Source organism: Chrysochloris asiatica, unplaced genomic scaffold (assembly GCF_000296735.1).
Source record: "Chrysochloris asiatica unplaced genomic scaffold, ChrAsi1.0 scaffold00111, whole genome shotgun sequence".
NCBI lineage: Eukaryota > Metazoa > Chordata > Mammalia > Afrosoricida > Chrysochloridae > Chrysochloris > Chrysochloris asiatica.
This window is the reverse complement of record NW_006408629.1, coordinates 5,450,574-5,470,560: the sequence shown is the minus strand read 5'-3', so window position 1 is coordinate 5,470,560 and position 19,987 is coordinate 5,450,574. Positions and strand designations below refer to the sequence as shown.

The 19,987-nt window shown below is 35.7% G+C and overlaps 1 protein-coding gene across 1 annotated transcript in view; it reads left to right on the top strand.

Moving 5' to 3' along the window:
* KIAA0825 (KIAA0825 ortholog) overlaps positions 1 to 19,987 on the top strand; it is a 645,731-nt gene that overhangs the window by 16,503 nt on the left and 609,241 nt on the right. The window contains exons 2-3 of the mRNA XM_006867876.1: positions 5,003 to 5,171; positions 8,955 to 9,624. Of these exons, the coding sequence (XP_006867938.1) occupies positions 5,003 to 5,171; positions 8,955 to 9,624 (839 nt within the window). The remainder of the gene's footprint in view (positions 1 to 5,002; positions 5,172 to 8,954; positions 9,625 to 19,987) is intronic.

The following is a 19,987-nucleotide window of genomic DNA, read 5'->3' as shown; positions in this document are numbered from 1 at the left end:
AAAAACGAGCCACATGTTTAACCATTTTAAGAGGTAGCATCTGATCAAGAACTAATGGTATTGAAGGAAGAAGTCCAAGCTACACTACGGAGATTAATGAAAAACAAGCCTCCAGGAATTGATGGAATACCAATGGAAATGTTGCAACCAAATGATGCAGCACTGGAGGCACTCACTGATTTATGCAAAGAAATTTGGAAGACCACAACCTGGGCAACTGACCAAAAGAGATCCATATTTGTGCCCAGTCAAAAAAAATGTGACCTATTGGAATGAGAAAACATTGAACAATATTATTATCACTTGCACATAAAATTTAGCTGGAGATCATTTTTAAATGTTTACAACAGAACATCACCAGGGAGTGTCAGAAATTCAAGCCAGATTCAGAAGAGGACATGGAACCAGGGATATCATTGGTTATGTTAGATGGATCTTGGCTAAAACAGAGAATACAATAAAGATGTTTATTGTGCTTTATTGACTATGCAAAGGTATATGACCATGGGGATCATAACAATCTATGAAGAGCATTATGAAGAATTGGAATTTCAGAGCCTTCATTGTACTCATGAGGAGCCTGTACATAGACCAAGAGGCAATTGCTGGAAGCCAGCACGGGGATTCCAAATGGTTCAAAATCAGGAAAGGTGTGTGTTAGGTTTGTATCCGTTCACCATACTTATTCAATCTTGCATTTTGAGTAAATAATCTGAGAAACTGGGTTATATGAAGACCATGACATCAAGATTAAGACTCATTAACAACTGGCAATATGCAGATAATACAACCTTGCTTGCTAAAAGGGTAGAGGACTTGATGCGTGAAGATCAAAGAATACAGCCTTAAGTAAATGTAAAGAAAACAAAAATCATTACAACAGGATCAATAAATAAAATCATGATAAATGGAGAAAAATTGAAATTGTCAAAGATTTTATTTTGATTGGACCCACAGTCAACACTCATTGAAACAACAATCAGTGAATCAAATGACATATTGCACTAAGCAAAGCTGCTGCACAAGACTTCTTTAAAGCACTAAAGAGGAAGGATGTAACTTTGAAAATTATGGTAAGCCTGACCCAAGTCAGTATATTTTCAGTAGTGTCTTATGCATATGAAAGCCGCAAATGAATAAGAAAAATTGGAGAAAATTTGATGCGTTTGAATTGCGGTGTTGGGGTAGAATATTGAAAGTACCTTAGACTTCAGAAGAACAAAGAAATCTATCTTGAATGAATTACAGCCAGAACGTTCCTTAGAAGGGATGATAGTTGGACTTCACCTCATAGTCTTTGCTCATGTTACCAAGAAGGACCAGTCTGGAGAAGGATATTTTGCTTGGTAAAGTAGATGTTGTTGGTAGATGCCCATTCATAATAACCCTATGTACAATATCGCGGTTCTATACTGTAGAGTGTCTTTGAAAAAGAGGAAGACCACCAATGAGATTGGATTGACACACTGACTACAATAGTGTGCTCAAGCATATTATCATTTGTGAGGATGATGCAGGACCAGGCAGTGTGCACAGGGTCACTGTGAGTTGAAACTAACACAATGGCACCTAACAACAACTCTTATTTTTATGTCTCACTTGCATGAAATGGATATAACTATTTTATTGTTTTTCCTGTTAATAGAAATTTAGCGTGTTTCCAGTGATTTTAATATTCAAATAAAGCTAAAAAGATGCTATATTTAAAGAAGTCATTACTAAACCAACACATGACATAGATTTAGACATTTCAACTATTGAGGGAAGATAGTTGGCTACTAATTTATACACTTTGTCTTCTTGCCCTAATGTTGGAAATCTAAAATAAACTTGTTAGTTGAATAACCTTTCAGTTTTCCATGACTGGTCTGGCTTCTAAAGAATGTCTGAAACATCATATAGTTAAATAAGAAAGGCTTAAAATAAAGGCAAGCTATCTGACCAGTTACCATTATGTCAGTTCCAACTCACCTTGACCCTAAATGTTGCAGAACAGGACTTTGACCCATAGAGTTTTCAAGCCTGTAAACTTTGAAAACAAATTGGTAGGCCTTTTTTTCCAGATGCATCTGGGTGGTTTTGAACCACCCACCTTTCGGTTAGTAGTTGAATGCTTAATACTTTGCACCACCCAGGGAGTTCATAAATAAAGACAAGTACCATGTTGTTATGCTAGGAGACCTAGACTAAGATCTTGTCTCATCTTAAGTCTAAGGATATATAGGCTTCCCCATAGATTACTATCCCCATTAGCAGTAATACAATACACATCTGAGTATAATACAGTCGTGGTATGATGCTGCGAGTCAATGCACTGGACTGCAAGGTCAGTTTGAACTACAAAGTCGGCAGTTCAAGTTCACCAGCTGCTCCTCAGAAACCCTATGCAGGGCCTCTATTCCCATTAGCAGTATTGCAATACACATTTTAAAATAATACAATAATGTTGCCTTTTAAATATTGAAAATTGATTTTTTAAAATGCTGACCTCAATGAAAGTTGTCAGATTACATACCAAACTGACATTCATCTTAAATTTTGTAAATATTCCTTTTTATGAATTCTTGGTGTTAAGTGCCATCAAGATAGTTCCAACTCATAGCAACCCTGCATAGGGTTTCCATTCTAAGTTGTTGTTGTTGTGAAGTGCCATCTAGTCGATCCTGACCCATAGCGACCCTGAGTAGGGTTTCCTAGGAGCAGCTGATGAGCGTGAACCGTCAACCTTGCAGTTCAAACGGCTTTTCAGTCCGGCGCATTAACCCGCAGCACCACATCAGGACTCCAGGTAATAAATCCATAGACTCCAAACTAGTGTTTTGAACAAGATTTATAGACAATGGCGAATGACAGAATGACAAGCGATTTTTGGATGAGTAAAAATAAAATCAGATACAGATAATGAATGATTTCTTACATCTAAAAATTTGTGATAAATTGACTTTAAAAGTAAGCTTAGCTGTATTAGTTTATATCATTGAGGGAGGTCCCCTGAAATATAACTGCTTAATCCCTTTATCAATGTTAGAACAAATTACTAAAATATCAAGCCCTCTGAAGGCTTTACCCTATTTATAAATTGTAGTTACTGGCCTCTACCCAGATTCAGATGTTAGAGATTAGCCTAAAAGTGGAGTCCTGATTGAAACAGATTTAGGTAAGCTAACCGCTGAGCCTTCCAATTCACATTGCTGTAATCTATTAGGTTTCATTGAATCAGACACATGAGGATGCCATAATAAAAACCTTTGATAAAGGGTCCCTAGAGTCAAGGTGTATTCTTAGGGCATCATGTTTCTCAGTCCATTGAACTTAAGAAAACACATACCAATCTCTTGTCAGACTTGGAACTGGTATTCATGAATAAGGTTGTCCCATCAGGAAATTGAGTGGCCTGTGGTCAGAGGAGGTATTGTTTTTCATTTAAATTCTTTGTTTTTATGAAAAGGCTCTTTGATTGCCTGAATGTATTTGTTTCAAGGTAATTCATTTTGAATTTACTCAGGCTCAGAAGTCTCCTGTAAAGTCTTCCTTAAACTTTTGCAGTATGTCTTATAGGCAATTGAGACCTGATGAATTTAGAAGAACCTTTCATATGACAGCAGTTGTAATAATTAGCACTTTGGTTTCCAAAGTCCTCATGGTTCTAGCTTATGTAATCTCTAATGAATTGTAATGATATTTTCTATATGGTAGCTTAACCTTTTAGTACCACATCTTTCTGAATACTTTTAAAAAAACAATTGCATAGCTGTCAATCAGGAGTGAAGGGGTTTCAATTGAATAGTATATGCCTGTTTATAAGCTGTCTTGCAGTTTAGATATGCTGCCATCAGGTGGTAGTACTATGTCATATCCATGTGGCTCCACAGATGGCACTCGGCTTATGGTCACGGTTCCTCCACAAAGACACATTTAGTTATTTATTTTTATAACCATGAATGCACAGACTTGAAAATTTTTAAATGAAAATGAAAACAACGGTACAATTGTTCAGGATCAGAGCTAAGAATTATTATTATTATTTTAAAGAGCTAAGAATAATTTGATGAAAAACTTTTAAACATTCAACTTATAAGATTTCAATGGGCATTTTTCCTCAGTTATTTTATCTTTTTTGGGAGAGTGGTAGGTGAAGAATTTCATCTTTAAAACAATGCATCATGTGCCTTGTAAAAATTTAGAAAATACAGAAAACTGAGAACTAAAAGAAATTAAGCATTCATTACATTCATTACCTTAACATAATTCCTATTGGCCCTAGGCTTTATTTTTCTCCATTTTTTTTTATAACCAGTTTTGTATGTTTTTGTTTTTATTTTTCGTTTGGAGTGGAGTTGAACGGCTAGAGAAAGGTAGTAATGTTATATGCAGCTTGGTGTGGTGCTGTGGGTTAATGAGCTGGACTGCAAAGCTGGTTTGATCCTCAAGGTCAGTAGTTCAAGCTCACCAGTCGCTGCTTGGAAACCCTATACAGAGTCGCTATGGGTCAGAACCTACTCAACGGCACTTAATGACAACAATAAAAATAGCAGCTTGTTTTGAAATTACAAGCTCTTTAACTGTTTTATGACTTATTTAATGAGTGACTATTGATTGAAGTTCTCCATAATTGATACTGTTATTCACTGATTATTAGATAATATGCATTTCTGAGTTTCATAATCATCAAGAGTATTTTATCTCTGCCTTCCATCCACTGCCTATCATCTCACTTGGTTTATGTGTTAACGCAGAATTTCTAATTCATACCTGAGTAGATGCTTTATATTTCCTGTTTTGTATTTCTTCCTATTAGAAAATGTGAACTCTTATTTTTCAATTATGAATGAAAATATGTAGTCTCTTAGTGTTTATTTTAATATGATAAGAAGTAAGAATGTTATATAAATTTATAAACTATGTGCAAACAGATATCACATGCAAACATTTTAGCATTTGTGATGTAATGAGATGGAGTCATATCTCCTTCCTACCAATTTTTTTCTCTTCTTTTTTATAGGATAGAACATTGTATTAAAGAAATACAGTCAGAAGTTAATAAACAATGTCCAGATGTACAGCTTCAAACAACAACTGAATGCTTTGAATGGTTCAATAACTATAGTTATAACTCATCTAATTCACCTTCAGTTCCTCATGGAGATTTGATAAAATTCCTCAAAACAATGGTAAAAACAACAAAAACCACTTTATTTTAAGGTAGAATGGGGTGTGTGAATAGGGAATAGACTTGATTCAGTTTCTATATGTACATATTTATTTTGGACTGTATTACCTTGTCATATCTAGGGTTTTAAGTTTTTGTTGTGTTCTTATATCTCCAGTAGAATCCAGAGAACTATTTGTTTTTATTTTTACTATGATTTTAATCAGTAAAATAAAGTTTTATATACATATAGATTAAATATTATAGTCTGTGATTTGTGGTTTGATGTATACCATATCAACATCATAAAATTATTTGATGTACATAGACCCTAGTAATACCACAAAATGTTAATTGACATGGTTGCAGCATTTTTTTTTTTTTAAGTTTATATCAAACTCTATACTGGGTCACTGTGCATCAGAAATGGCACTTAACAAAAACAATCTTACATATTAATGTTGGAACATCTTTCTTCATCCCAGTCACCCTGTATAATTTCTTCAATCATCTACCCCAAAATTTGTATTTATTATAGTTTGTGTCCCCTCACATTTATTTACTTTCTCTATCCTCATTATTCAGTATAGTAAGATCCCTGTCATTTCTATCTATGAATTGGTCTTGTCTATCATTCTTTGTCTTCCTAAACAACAGAAGTCATGCTGTTGTTGTTGTTAAGTGCTGTCCAGTCGCTTCCAACTCACAGTGACCTTGTATAAGGTTTCCGAGGAGCAGCTAGTAGGTTTGCACCGCCAACCTTGTGGTTCAGACTGACCTTGCAGTTCAAACTGTCCAGTGCTTATGCTACAGAACTATACCAGGATTAGTGCTTTCCAATTAAGGCAGCAATTAATACAAGACTGCTGTTAATTGATGGAGAATTATTATATGGGTCATTCTTTGATACTGACCACTGTTCTGTTTGAGAAAGTTTTGTAGCCTTCAGTAAGGACAGTTGTTTTATTATACCTATATTTGGAGCCCTGAGGTGGCGCTTCAGGATAAGCACTAGTCTGCTAACCACAGGGTCAGTAGTTCAAACTCACCAGTTGCTCCTAGGAAACCCTGTACAGGATCGATATGAGTTGGAACCAACTCGATGGCACAATAACAACAACATGCTTGTTAGGATGGCTAGTTTGTAAAGAGAGTTTCCTAAAGAAACTGCACAATTGTTAGAAAGCAATTATATCTGTAGTTAAATAGATATGGTTTTGATTTAATTTAGGGAGGAAACGGCCCTGTTTTTGTCTAAACATCAAACATTGACTGTGGCAGATGTGGAAAATATCTTGAGGTTGTAGATGGCTTAGGATGACAGAATCAGATGAAAATAGTTTTTGGCTGTTGTTATTATTACAGATGTCTCTTTAATGTTTACAAATTAATAAAAGGAAGAGAAAGAAAGACTATGTGCCCTGAAGCCGTTTTCTTTTAAGAAAAGGCTCTCATGCATTATCTCCTTAAGGTGGAGCCTTGAAGAATAAATATGGATATAGTTATTTCTTAATTTCTATTAAAAACCATGTATATTGAATTTCATTAATATTGATGTAATAATGCTTTCTCATTTAATTAAAAGCAAAAGCTTTTAATTATCTTTTAATCTGTCACACATAAGTCATTCTGTATTCACTGAGGGGCAAAGGCCATCTTAGTTTTGCTCAGATTCATTAGATTGATAGGTTTGTTCCAGACCTAGATTTAAAAAAAAATTAATTGATTATGTTATTTTCAGAAAGGAACCAGGTCTAGATTAAATTGGCTTTATTAACAAGTTTTTAACCTACTAAAAACTTCAAAATTGACAGCATTTTTTTTTTCTGTAAATTTTTAAAATTATTTGGCTATTTAAACAGTAAGTAATGATCTCCTTTTGATGAGTATACCAATGTCATTTATAAAAGTTAAACAATCATACTAAACAGTATTTTAAGCCACTTATTTCTTATTCTTTCCTTGATAAAATATTCCCACTTACTGGCTGGTTTAAATAAATGCAAAGCTGAGATACTAATCTTGCTCATTAGTTTTGTAGAATTTACCATAAAACTGACCTGTTGTAGACTTGAAAATATTTCATTTCTGAACGTATCTAACTAGCTAAGTAAAAGTAAAGAGAAAATAACAGAGAGACAGAGACAGAGGAGGGGATGGGAAGTTGGGAAAGAGCGAAAGAGAAGTCAGCTACAGAAAGGTCACGTAGACTTTGCGTGTCTCTAGGGAGTCCTGGTGTGGTGCTTGTAGGATCAGCGGTTTACAAGGTCAGCGGTTCAAATCCACCAGCCACTCCTTGGAAACCCTGCACAGAGTTCCTATGAGTCAGAACTGACTTACTGGCACTTAACAGCAGCAGGGTAAATTGAAAAGAACATGGAGTACGAGAATAAAACCAGGGATTCATTCTTGGCTGTTTCTAATTGTTATGTGACTTGTGGAAAGTCAGTTAAACACACTGAGTTTTAGTGCCCTTAACTTTAACTTGGGGATTTAAATGTTTTATATCAATTGAATTTTAATTATGAATACATCAGAAATATGTGGGAAGCTTTTTATATAATAAAACACTAGATAGTTGTTGACTATTATTTATTTCAGTTGTTGTTGTTGCTAAATGCCATGTGACTCATAGTGACCCTGTATAGTGTTTCCGAGGAATAGCTGGTAAGTAGGTTTGAGTCCAGTGCTTATCCTATAGTGCCATACTGTATTGCATTGCTTAGAATGGTTGAGAGCAAATTCTTGCTATTTGTCTAGGAGTTATTAATAATTCTAAATCACACATAATAACTATGGCATATTTGTCAATAAGAAATGTCAAAGCCAGCCTGATTTTATGCTACTTTGAACCTAACTTCCATTTCTTCTATTATCATCTTTCCTCTACGTTGAGAATACAAACTAATTGCAATATTAGCTGAAATAGACATAATTAGGATAGTTAGTAAGCAAGGAGAATGTTTGTGTGTATAATTCAAAATCCTAGAAGGTATTTTTTTGTTGCCCATTTGCTATTCTTAATTAAAGCCACCATGGTTTTTCGTTCAGCACAGAGAGTATAAAGGAGTAATTTCATCCCATCTTTTGGGGTATAATTCTGAGATTATTTTTTCCCATTTTGGGTTACTTATTGCTTTAGAGAGAACTGAAATATTCTCATATTAATTTTCAAAGTAAAATCTTTCTTAACATGGTTAACAAAAAAGAATTTAAATGATAGTTAAAATCTTTAAATGTATTAAAGTTTATTTCTCAGTATGGCAGCTATTAGTAACCCCTAGGCACATACTATATTTAAAGGTCTCTGTTCTATTAGAGGATCATTTTAAAGCATTGTATGTTCATTTGGGATTTTATAATAGTAAAAGTACCCATTCGGGCATGAACATTATCTACCAGGAATTAATTAGGGGCATGATCTCGAATTTATTTTGTCTTAGTAACAAATTTCAATTAATGTTTAATATAGATTTGTATTTAGAATTTTTAAGCTACAGCTTTCATACAACTAACTTATTTTATGTTGGAAGTGGGTAATAGTGCAAAAACTATGTCTAGAAATCTAAGTAAAAGGATACTTCATCAGCTGGGTTACAAATTTAATCGACCACAAAGCTGACATTCTAAAATGTCTGAATTAATTAAATTTAAAATAAGGCGAAAAAATCCTTGAAGAACATGGTAGTAATGATTCTAAATTGAAATGAATGATTCCGAAGTTGTTTATGATTGTAGAAATATTTTTTTTTCTGTTACTCTAATAGTGAATAACATTTCTAATGTTGTAATTTACTTTTATTAGCAAAATGTTCTGAAGAATGAACAAAATCAAGAAAACATGATATTGGATTTACTTTGGGACCTCTCCTGCCAGAGCAGCATTTCATTCCCATCTATTCTAAGTGGAACAACTTTCCATTTGCTCTGCAGGACTTCTCTTCATTCTGTTGAAGATCATTCCTCTATGGATGTAAAGTCTATATGGGATGACATAAGACTGCATCTTCGACGCTTCTTAGTGAACAGATTACAAAGCCATAATGAAATAAACAATGCACGGCAGAAATTTTTATTGAAAAATCAATGCATACAACAACTCTTGTTCTTGTACCCAGAATCAGAAGTTATGGCCAAGTACCAAAACATACAGACTAAACTTTTGACTAAGCTTTTGCTAAACTGCTTTCCTTCATACAGCAGAGAATCAAATTTAGACATAATTGCTCATGGATACCAAAGTGCAATGCTTAAGTTGTATTCAATGATAAAAGAGGATTTTAACATACTCCATGAAATTTTAGCTCCATCCTCAACAATGAAATTCATTAAAGAAACCTACCTGAGTACCATTACTGAAGAAACGGCAAAATTTCTTGAAAAATTTTGTGAGCTGCAATTCAAAGAAAGTGCGGTCCATGTGGTTAAAACAAGCAAGAGCTCCAGCAAGCATAGAGGAGCAGTGCATGCTTTGGGTTAGTGACATTTAAGATTTCTGTTTGGTTTGACTTAAGGCTTTGGTATCTTTAAATTTCTAAGATTTTTCTATTTTGGTTAAATTGCATTACAAGCTAAAATAAATAAAAATAAATGGTATTAAAAATTACAGTACATGTTTCTCTTATATATTCCTTTTTCTGTTAAGGATAATAATACAAGTGTTTTTTAATTCTCGTTTTAGATAATTAAATATATAGGAAATGTAAGCCCAGGTTATTGCAAGTAGATTGTTTTCTTCTTTTGATTGCATATGACACATAGTAAAACAATAGGTAAAACCATTCCTAAGTGTAATTGTATTTTCCAAAGCCAAACCATGATTAGATAATGAAAATTAACTAAACTTGGAATATTAAAAATTATAATAGCTTAGCCACCCAGTTCCAAAAGGAACATGCTTGAAACATTAATTATAAAATTTTACATTGTAATTGGTTAGTAAAGTATAGCATTTGAATTATAAATACTTTTTAATATGCCTCTAATTTTTGTTCTGTATGGGTATATACAAATAAAAGATGTTTTGAAAATATCTAATTTTTTAAAAAATAATAAAGAAACAAGGAAATAAATTATTGATAAAATGAAGTTTTCCCTGTCCTGGTTTAGTATCCATCTAGTGAATAGAAGTCAAGGTAAAATATATAATTACTTTTTAAATTATGACTAGGCATGCTTTTACATTAAAACTCTGAGGTATATTTCTAAATAGGTTCATAGACTATATTGTTTGTTATGTGTTTGAAAAAGATCATTTGATAAGTTGTTGTGGACCTTTGAATTTATGATCCTTTTAAAAGATTTTCCTTAGCTCACTATCATTACCTTTTTACTTGTCTGTTTTCATTAAATGCCCGACTACCAACTTACTGTGCTATATAAATTTTTGAGTAATTTACTATTTTCTTTTTTAAAAAAAATATTTTCCCCATACGCTGCATCACATTATAGAACAGAAATATATCAGCCAAGTTTTGGTTAGGGCAGAATATAAAATCAGCTAATTTAGTAACATTAAAATTTTGTTCAAACCAAGTAGACTTTCGCTTTAATTGTTAACACATAAATTCTTAAATGCATTTTGAGACTGCACTTGTTTTCTAAAATTTTTATGCTAGCTAAATAAATTCCTACATACTTATAAAGTATTTTCAGTATGAAAAGTTTTATATATTCTAAATATAGCTTAGAGCAGAAGAAAAGATCCATATGGTTGAAAATATGTGGAATTTTCTATGGAGTCTTTAGAGCTGCTGTTGAGGTGTTTTCCCATTCATGAGAGCAAACAAAGCATGTTGACTTTAACACCAGTATTTCCCACAAATCTAGATGCATTGATCTTTCTCAAGATCCTTTATCGGAAGGTTTGTACAAACCACATGTTAATTGAGCATTTTTCATTTGCCAGACCAGGTGGCACAGTGGGTTAGAATGCTTGGCTGTTAACCAAAAGTCACAGTTTGGATCCATCAGCTACTCTGAGCGAGAAAGACATGGCAATTGGCTTCCATAAATAAGTACAGCCTTGGACACCCCATGGGGCTCTAGAGGATCACTATGAGTTGGAATTGACTCGATGACAGTGGATGTGGTTCAGTGCCTTTTTATCTCAAGTTCATAAACAGGGAAACTGAAGCTTAGAAAGTTTAAATAATGTGCCTAGAATCATGCTATATATAGTCAGGATTCATATTTCAGAGTCAGGGCTCATATTTAGATCTCTCTGACTCCAAGACTCATGATCTCAATCGCTGTACTATTGGTTGGACTTTGTCTCAAAGTATAAAATTAAATGCATGATCTAGTTAAAGAAATGTCAAAGTATTATTCCAGTGGGCTCTGGAAAGCCAGTTTAGCTCAGCTTTGTCGAGTGGCTACCATGAATGAAAGGAACCTTGGTGGCACAAATGATTAAGCACTTGGCTGGTAACCACAATGTGGGAGGTTTAAATTTATATGTTATCTTAATTTTAACAGCACCAATGCCATTCATAGGGATTCCTGTTATGGCACTGTAGGATACACACTGGACTGCTAACTGCATGGTCAGTGGTTCAAACCTACCAGTCACTCCTTGGAAAACTTATACAGGGTTACTGTGAGCTGGAACCAACTTGATGGCACTTAACAACAACAACAACAATGCCATTCTTATATTCCGACTTTTTTCTGTATCAAGGCGCTCTGGTAGCATTGTTGTTGTTGTTGTTAAGTGCCGTCGAGTCGGTTCCGACCCATAGCGACCCTGTACAGGGTTTTCGAGGGTGTAAATCTTTACGGGAGTAGAAAGCCTCATCTTTCTCCCGCGGAGTGGCTGGTAGTTTCGAACCGCTGACCTTAAGGTTCGCAGCCCGATTCGTAACCACTACGCTACCAGAGCTCCTTGATAGCATAGTGGTTACAAATCGGGCTGCTAACCTCAGAGTCAGCAGTTCGAAACTACCAGTTGTTCCATGGGAGAAAGATGAGGCTTTCTGTTCCCGTAAAGATTTACAGCCTTGGAAATCTTGTACAGGGTCACTATGAGTCAGAACCGACTCCACGGCATATAACAACAACAACAACAATATTTGGCAAGATTAAATGATCAAATTAAATTTGCTATAAGCATTACATTTTCTTTGGATGTAAGAAAAATTACTTTTTTCAATGTCAGCAGAAAAAAGGAAGAATGTTTGTGATGTAGATTTCAGTTAAATAAATCCTTTGTATTTTTTTTTTTAATCCTTTGAATTTTAATACGAAAAAATGTTATAGAAGATTTCAATCATAGGGTAAATTTCATGGTCCCTGTAGATCTTAACATGAATATTTCCTGTAACAAATTTTAGCTTGCATGGGAAAGACTTTGATTATTTGGAAGGTTTTTAAAAGTCTTCAGTGAGTGACAGGGTTGACCAAGTGGCCTTTAAAGCCACTACCCTTGCAAAGTCCCTTACTGTTTTATTTCAGCAAGGCGGCCATGGGCTCAAACATAGCAACAGTTGGGAGGATGATGCAGGACCAGGCAGCATTCCGTTCTGTTGTACATGGGTGGCTATGTGTCAGGACCCACTTGAAGAAGGCACCCAACACCAACAGTGTTGCTCTGTGTGGCTTGATAGGATAAGCACTAGACCGCAGGGTCTATTTGAACCTCAAGGTTCAAACCTAGCAGCCACTCCTAGGAAACCTTGTACAAGGTCACTGTAAGTCGGAACCAACTCAACAGCACTTAACAACAAAAACAAGAGCAACTACAACACAAAAGATGGGATGCAAAGCCTTCAAATCAAAGAATAACCAGATTTCCACAATTATAATCTGTTTATTGTTGTTGTTGTAGAGACTGTGCGTTATTTAATGATTTCTACTTACACAATTAATATATATTAATGTATACCCCACAGACTCCTATAAAATCTTTTGAGTTATTGTTATAAATTTGCTCCCATATAGATTGAGAAAATGGAATTTTGACTTAAAAGGTATATATCATAATTGGAAAGAAAGCCAGTCACCCTATTCTCTCTCCTACTTCCCAAAGTAGTCATTCTTCCTCCTATACTGTAAAAAGCAATTATGTAAGTTTTAGTCTGACCATCTGAATGATAATAATCTTGGAAAGGTGAAGAAATATGAGGGGGCTTCACAAAGATTGTGGGAAAAATCCGTTACCTTTTAATTCCATTTGTCCATGATTTTTGAAGCCCACTCATATATTGATCCCAGCATGCTGAAAACATATAAAAAGTAGTATTAGGATGAGAGAAAATTGTTGTGTAAATGACTCAGGCTTGTAGAAGGAGCTGACAGCTCTACACCTCTGTACCCTTTGTGTTCCTGAGAAATAGGTAAAGATCTCCATTTGATATCTGATGACTGTTATGCGGGTTTTTTTCTAATGCCACATTAGTAGTTGTTAGATGCCATCAAGTTGGTTCTGACCTGTAGTGACCCAGTGTACAATAGAAGGAAACTGCCCTGTCCTGTACCATCCTCACGATTGCTGCTATGCTTGAGCCCATTGTTGCTGCCACTGTGCCAATCCATCTCATTGGGGTCTCCCTCTTTTTAGCTGTTCCCCCCCCCGCCCGCTTTACCAAGCATGATGTCCCTCTCCAGGAATTGGAGTCACATAAGTAGAAACTGGAATTCCAAGTAATGCAAAAGAGTAAATGGAAAACAAAGACTCAGAAAAAGTAATACCTTTCTTGAGTTAGCACAAATTCCTTTGTGTTACGTGCCGTTCTGACTCATAGCAACCTTATGCACAACAAAACGAAACATTGTGTAGTCCTGTACCAACCCCACAATTGTTGTTACACTTGAGCCCATTGCTACTGCCAGTATGCCAATCCATCTTCCTCTTTTTCACTCACCCTCCACTTTACCAAGCATGATATCCTTCTTTAGGGACTGGTCCCTTCTGATAATATGTCTGAAGTATGAGAGACTAAGTCTCGCCATCCTGGCTTCTAAGGAGCGTTCTGGCTGTACTTCTTCCAACACAGATTTGTTTGTTCTTCTGATAATCATGATGCTTTCAGTATTCTTCTCCAACACCATAACTCAAACGCACCAGTTCTTCTATAGTCTTCCTTATTCATTGTCCAACTGTCACATGCATATGAGGCTATAGAAAGTTCCTCTAGAATAACATATTTCCGGTGCTTTTTCTGTACCAATGTTGAAAATACTAATAAATGATACAATTGATCAGCTTTTTTAAGTATTGCTTCATAACAGTTCTATTTTCTCTTGAAATACCTGGACATGCCTTAGAAGGTGAAAAGGGCGCTTGATTGGGAGTCAAGTGTGCGGGTCATGACTTGTTTTGTGATCTTGACAAGCCATCTACGTGCTGTCATCTAGTCGATTCTAACACATTAACCTTATAGAGGGTTTCTTCATGGGAGCAGATAGCATCATCTTTCTCCCGAAGCAGCTGGTTGGTAGGTTTGAGTCACAGACCTGTTGGTTAGCAATCCAACACTTATTCCACAGCACCACCAGGACACCTAGACAAGTCACCTCGCCTCTTTGAATTGTCTTATCTATAAAATGAAAGGGTTGTATTAGATAATATCTAAATACCCTTTTGGAGGCCTTGGACGGCCTAAAGATTAACACATTCAGCTCCTAACTGAAAAATTTGAAGTTTGTCTCCACCCAGAGGTGCCTCAGAAGAAAGACTTAGCAATCTACTTCTGAAAATATCAGTTACTGAAAACTACCGAGCACCAGTCTGCCCTGGCTCACACAGAGTCACCGTAAACTGAATATGACTCAATGTCAATTGGCAATAAGGACTTTTAAATTTCAAACTGATTTTTACCCTGTAAATGACACTGTAAACAAAGTTTATAAATAAAAGTTTATACCAAAGTTCATTGTTAAGTGCCATCGAGTTGGTTCCGACTCATAGTGACCGTCCTTTATAGGGTTTCCAAAGAGCAGTTGGTGGAATTGAACTGCCAACCCTGTGATTAGCAGTCCAGTGCTTATCAAACAGCACTACACCTTGTGAATTGCCATGTAGGCAGCCCTGACGTGTGGTGACCTTATGTGTAACTGTGTAACAGAAGTAAGTGTACCATCTTCATGAAGATTGCTATGTTTATGGTCATTGTTGGGCATTTGGGGGCGGCCCATTTCATTGAGGGCTTCCCTCATTTTTGCTATTATTCTTTGTCTTACCTGACTAAGTGTGTGGCTTTGTATGCCACAGTTGTTAAGTGCTGTGGAGTTGATTCCAACTCATAGTGACCCTGTATAGGTTTTCCAAGGAGTGGCGGTGACTTTAAAACACAAACATTGTGGTTCAAACCAACCTTGCAGTCTAGTGCTTTATCCCATGGTGCCATACCACAGTTGTTGTTGTTGTTGTTGTTAAGTACCGTGGAGTTGGTTCCAACTCATAGTGACCCTGCACAGGGTTTCTGAGGTTGTAAATCTTTATGGGATCAGAACGCTTTATCTTTTTCCCATGGAACTGCTGGTAATTTCGAACTGCTGACCATGAGGTTGGCAGCCCGACTCATAACCACTATGCTACCAGAGCTCCTTACCACAATTTTTGTTGTTAGGTGCCATCGAGTTGGTACCGACCCATAGCGACCGTATGCACAGCAAAGCGAAACACTGACCGATCCTGGGCCAAACTCACTACTGTTGAAATGCTTGAGTCTATCGATGCTGCCACTTGGCCAATCCATCTCGTTAGGGGTCTTCCTCTTTGTCTCTGACCCTCCACCTTACCAAACATGATATCCTTCTCCAGTGACTGGTCCCTCCTGACAATATGTCTGAAGTGTGAGAGACGAAGTTTGGTCATCTTGGCCTCCAAGGAGCACTCTGGCTATACTTTCTTCCAAAACGGATCTATTGGTTCTTTTGGCAGCCCATGGCACTTTCAATATTCTCCTCCTACACCATAACTCAAAAGCATCAATTCTTCTACAGTCTTCCTTATTCACTGTCTAGCTTTTGCATGTATATGAGGTTCTTGAATATACCATGGCTTGGGTCAGGCGCACCTTAGTCCTCAGGCTGACATCTTTGTTCTTCAACACTTTCAAAAGGTCTTGTGCAGCAGATTTGCCTAATGTAATACATCGTTTGATTTCTTGACTGCTGCTTCCATGTAGCAAGTACAAAAGTCTCCTTAGCTCTTTGCATAATTTGTTTTCCAAGTAAAACTTGTCAATACCAGTATGAGAATTGCCCACATACTGTTGTCTTGTTTGTTTTTTAAGGAGATATAAGGATGGCAGTTCACTCCGACCCAGTAGCTCTGCAGGTGATCTTCCCAGTAAAATATTGTCGTTTCAAAAAAAAAAAAAAAAAAGGATTGTTGTTGTTATACACCATTGAGTCATTGAGTCATTTTCTGAGGAATGGCTGGTGAGCTTGAACCACCAACCTTGCGGTTCAAACTGACTTTGCAGTCCACCGCATTAACCTACAGCACCACACCTAGAAAACACGAAGAGACTGTTCTACTTTGTCACATGAGGTCAATAAAAGAGTCCAAATTGATTCCATGGCACCTAGCAATAATAATAACGTGGGGAGGTGGTGCTGTTTTTTTCATACATATCTCACCCACACAGATGACAGACTTACGCATATAATGTGCACAGGAAATTAACAATGAAGGAATTGCATAGCTTGGAAAAAATGTGTAATTTGGGTTAAAATTCAGTAATTCAGAATGTGAACTCTATCCTTCCAGCTTATTTCTGCAGCTATTTCTACTAATTCTTGGAGTTCTCCTCAGATCTTATGATTAAGTATTATTTTGTTTTTAGTTTTCTTTTCTTTCTTCCTTTCTTTCTTTCTTTCTTTCTTTCTTTCTTTCTTTCTTTCTTTCTTTTCTTTTCTTTTCTTTTTACAAGGGAGCATTTGTAATCAGATCATTGAAAATTAAAGTCACAGGCAAGACTGGAAATGCAACTCTGATTCTATATTGCTGATTGAAAAAATAAAAAAGTCCGTATCATTTTCTTTTAACAAGTATGCAAACCAAGCAAGGCAGGGACTTGAAATTAACGTGAACTGCCATCCTTAGATCCTCTTACTTAAGTTTTTGCCCAGGGAAGAACTGGCTCATTTCTGCAAGGCCGTAAACACTAGGCAAACACAATATTTTTTCTCTCTAGGTATATCTGGACTTATATAAATCCTTGAATATAGTACAAAGTGAAAACTTGAGAATTACACCTATAAAACATGGAAGACTAATTTTGTCTTTAAGAATTTGTGGCTAAGAATCTCATGAACCATATAATATAATTGAATATTTACACAGTTTATAAATAACTTTAGTATTATTTTCCTGCATGTATAGAAAGTCAAAAGTGATTGTTTTGGGTTTTGGCATAATTGATCTGAAGGCTTTCCTCCATGGTTTGTTCAATGTTGTTTGGAAGCTTCCCCTAAAATATGAAGCAGCCCTGGAAGCCTAGGGAATCACACATTGGACTTCTGACCTCCTTGGGAGAGAGATGAGGCTTTCTACTCCCGTAAAGATTTACAGCCTCGGAAACTTTATTAAACAGGGTCACTGAGTCGGAAGTCAACCAACTGGTCTGTACACCACCACCACCTAGAATATACTAAGACGAATATGATGAGCAGAGAGTCGTGGACTTGTGTCTTCCCACTTTCTGTGCCAAAAGGGCACTCACCGTTCAGTCAGGGCTTCCATGCTGCGGAGCTTTCCAAAGTGTCATAGATTATGGGGTTAAGGTAAAACTTTTATATCCATTTATTTTTATTTCATTTTTTATGAAGAAAGCAGGATAGGAAATTTTTTCATGCCATTTAACATGGAGTTATGTATGTTACTAGTCAGTTTTAATAGATTAGAATCTAAATTTCAGGAAATACATAAAGTATATATTTTGCAAGGACTGAAAAGTGCTACTCAGAAGCTGAATTCCATAGGGTTACATAATTTTATGAATCCCATTGATTGTATTAATTTATGATGATTTGTATTTATATTTTTGTAATATCTGTTTACAACTATCTTAAGTCAGTTGTGGAGCCCTCGTGTGGCGCTGTAGAATAAGTAAAGTCATTTTGAACTGCAAGGCCGGTGGTTCAAATTCACCAGCTCTTCCTCAGAAACCCTATACAGGGTTGCTATGAGTCGAAACTGACTCGATGAGATTTAACAACAACAACAAAGTACATCATATAATAGATGCTGTTTCTACGGTACTTTTAATGTACCAGATATGCTGATCATTCATGCACTGGTATACCATTCGATTTTTACATCTCTGCACAGATAGGTATTATTATCCCCACACAGTAAACTGAAGTGTAGAAAATTTGAGGAGCTCTCCTGTAGTCCCACTGCTAGGAATCCTACAGCCAGAATTCAAACTCATTTAATTATGACAAAATCTGTTCTCTTAACCATTGTGATTTGCTATCTCTCAATAAATAAATTCATTAATAAAACAAAGAATCCTTTTATAATTTGAGCAGTTAAGGCCAAGCTTAGCCATTTCTCAGATCCGGATATTTGTGTAATGTCACACATTTGTATTTATTTCTGTACACATAAATTGAACAAACTTGAATATTAGAAGAAACTATGATAGTCACAGAGTACAAAGGCACACCACTGAATGCTCAATTTGGAAAAGATATGGAAAGAAAACAATCTATGACTTTCATATTGACACACGAAAAAGCAAATAGTATTAAAAACAATATAAACAGTAACTGTTTTCATATTCCCTATGAATTGTGCATATTTTGTTGTTTAATAACAATCATGCAAATGTGAGTTAAGAATAATTTCTTAATTTTAAGTAAAAAAATATCTAGATGGAGAGTCCCATTTTATTCTGAGAGATATAAGTAAACTGGTTACATTGAAACTTTTAACAGAATTAAGCTAAAAGCAAGTAATTTACTGAAATAGTTACACAAGTTATTGCCAGCTTTGGTATTATTAATTAATAACAACACCATTAGTTAGTATCATGCATACAAAGTGCTTCCATGCTTATGGTTTATTTATTCCATCACTACACAGAAATTAGGAAGTACAACAAGTCTAATTGTAGTTGTATGTGTGAAAAATCTTATGCATTTGGGCTGGTTAATAAGCCAATTATTAGAGGCAGAAATAAGCTTAGAAGACAAACATCTTCCCTCCGTATCTCAGTGCCCCCTGAGAAAATAAGTGAAAAGCCTGACACTAGTTTTATTTCCTTTAGAAATAATGTTGTGTTTGGGGTTCTTCTTACTAAAGTTTTATCATTAGTGGAAGTTATATATTTGAAAATGGAGAAAATGACTAGAGGTTTGTGCATGAAAGAAGACTGCATCGTGTACTTAAGGAGCCTTGTATGTACGTGTGCATACCTTTAGTTACCGAAAATGTGTATTCTACTGCTTGGACTCTTTTTCTGACCTAATTATTCTCTATTAATTGTTCAGAAGCCTCTGAATCTTTGTTCTAGAGACTGTAGGACGATATGGATGGCAAGTATATTCCATGAGAGAGAAGGTGGATGCAATTTTATTTTCATAATACTTTTGCTTCCATATAGAAACAATTAGCAAACACTAAATCACAATCATCTACTTCTTCCTCGGAGCACATGTGTGTTCTTTCTAAGGGTGGAAAAAATATTCCACTTGTTACGTCCTTTGATTATGACATTAGTAGTAATGATAGAAATAAAAATGACTTACTGTTTGTTTTTTCTAGATCAATTTGAGATATGTGTGTGTGTGTGTGTGTGTGTGTGTGTGGTGGTGGTGGTGGTGGTGGTGGCAGTGGTTGTGTGCCACCAAGAAAGGTCTGACTCATAGGAACCCTGTACAGGG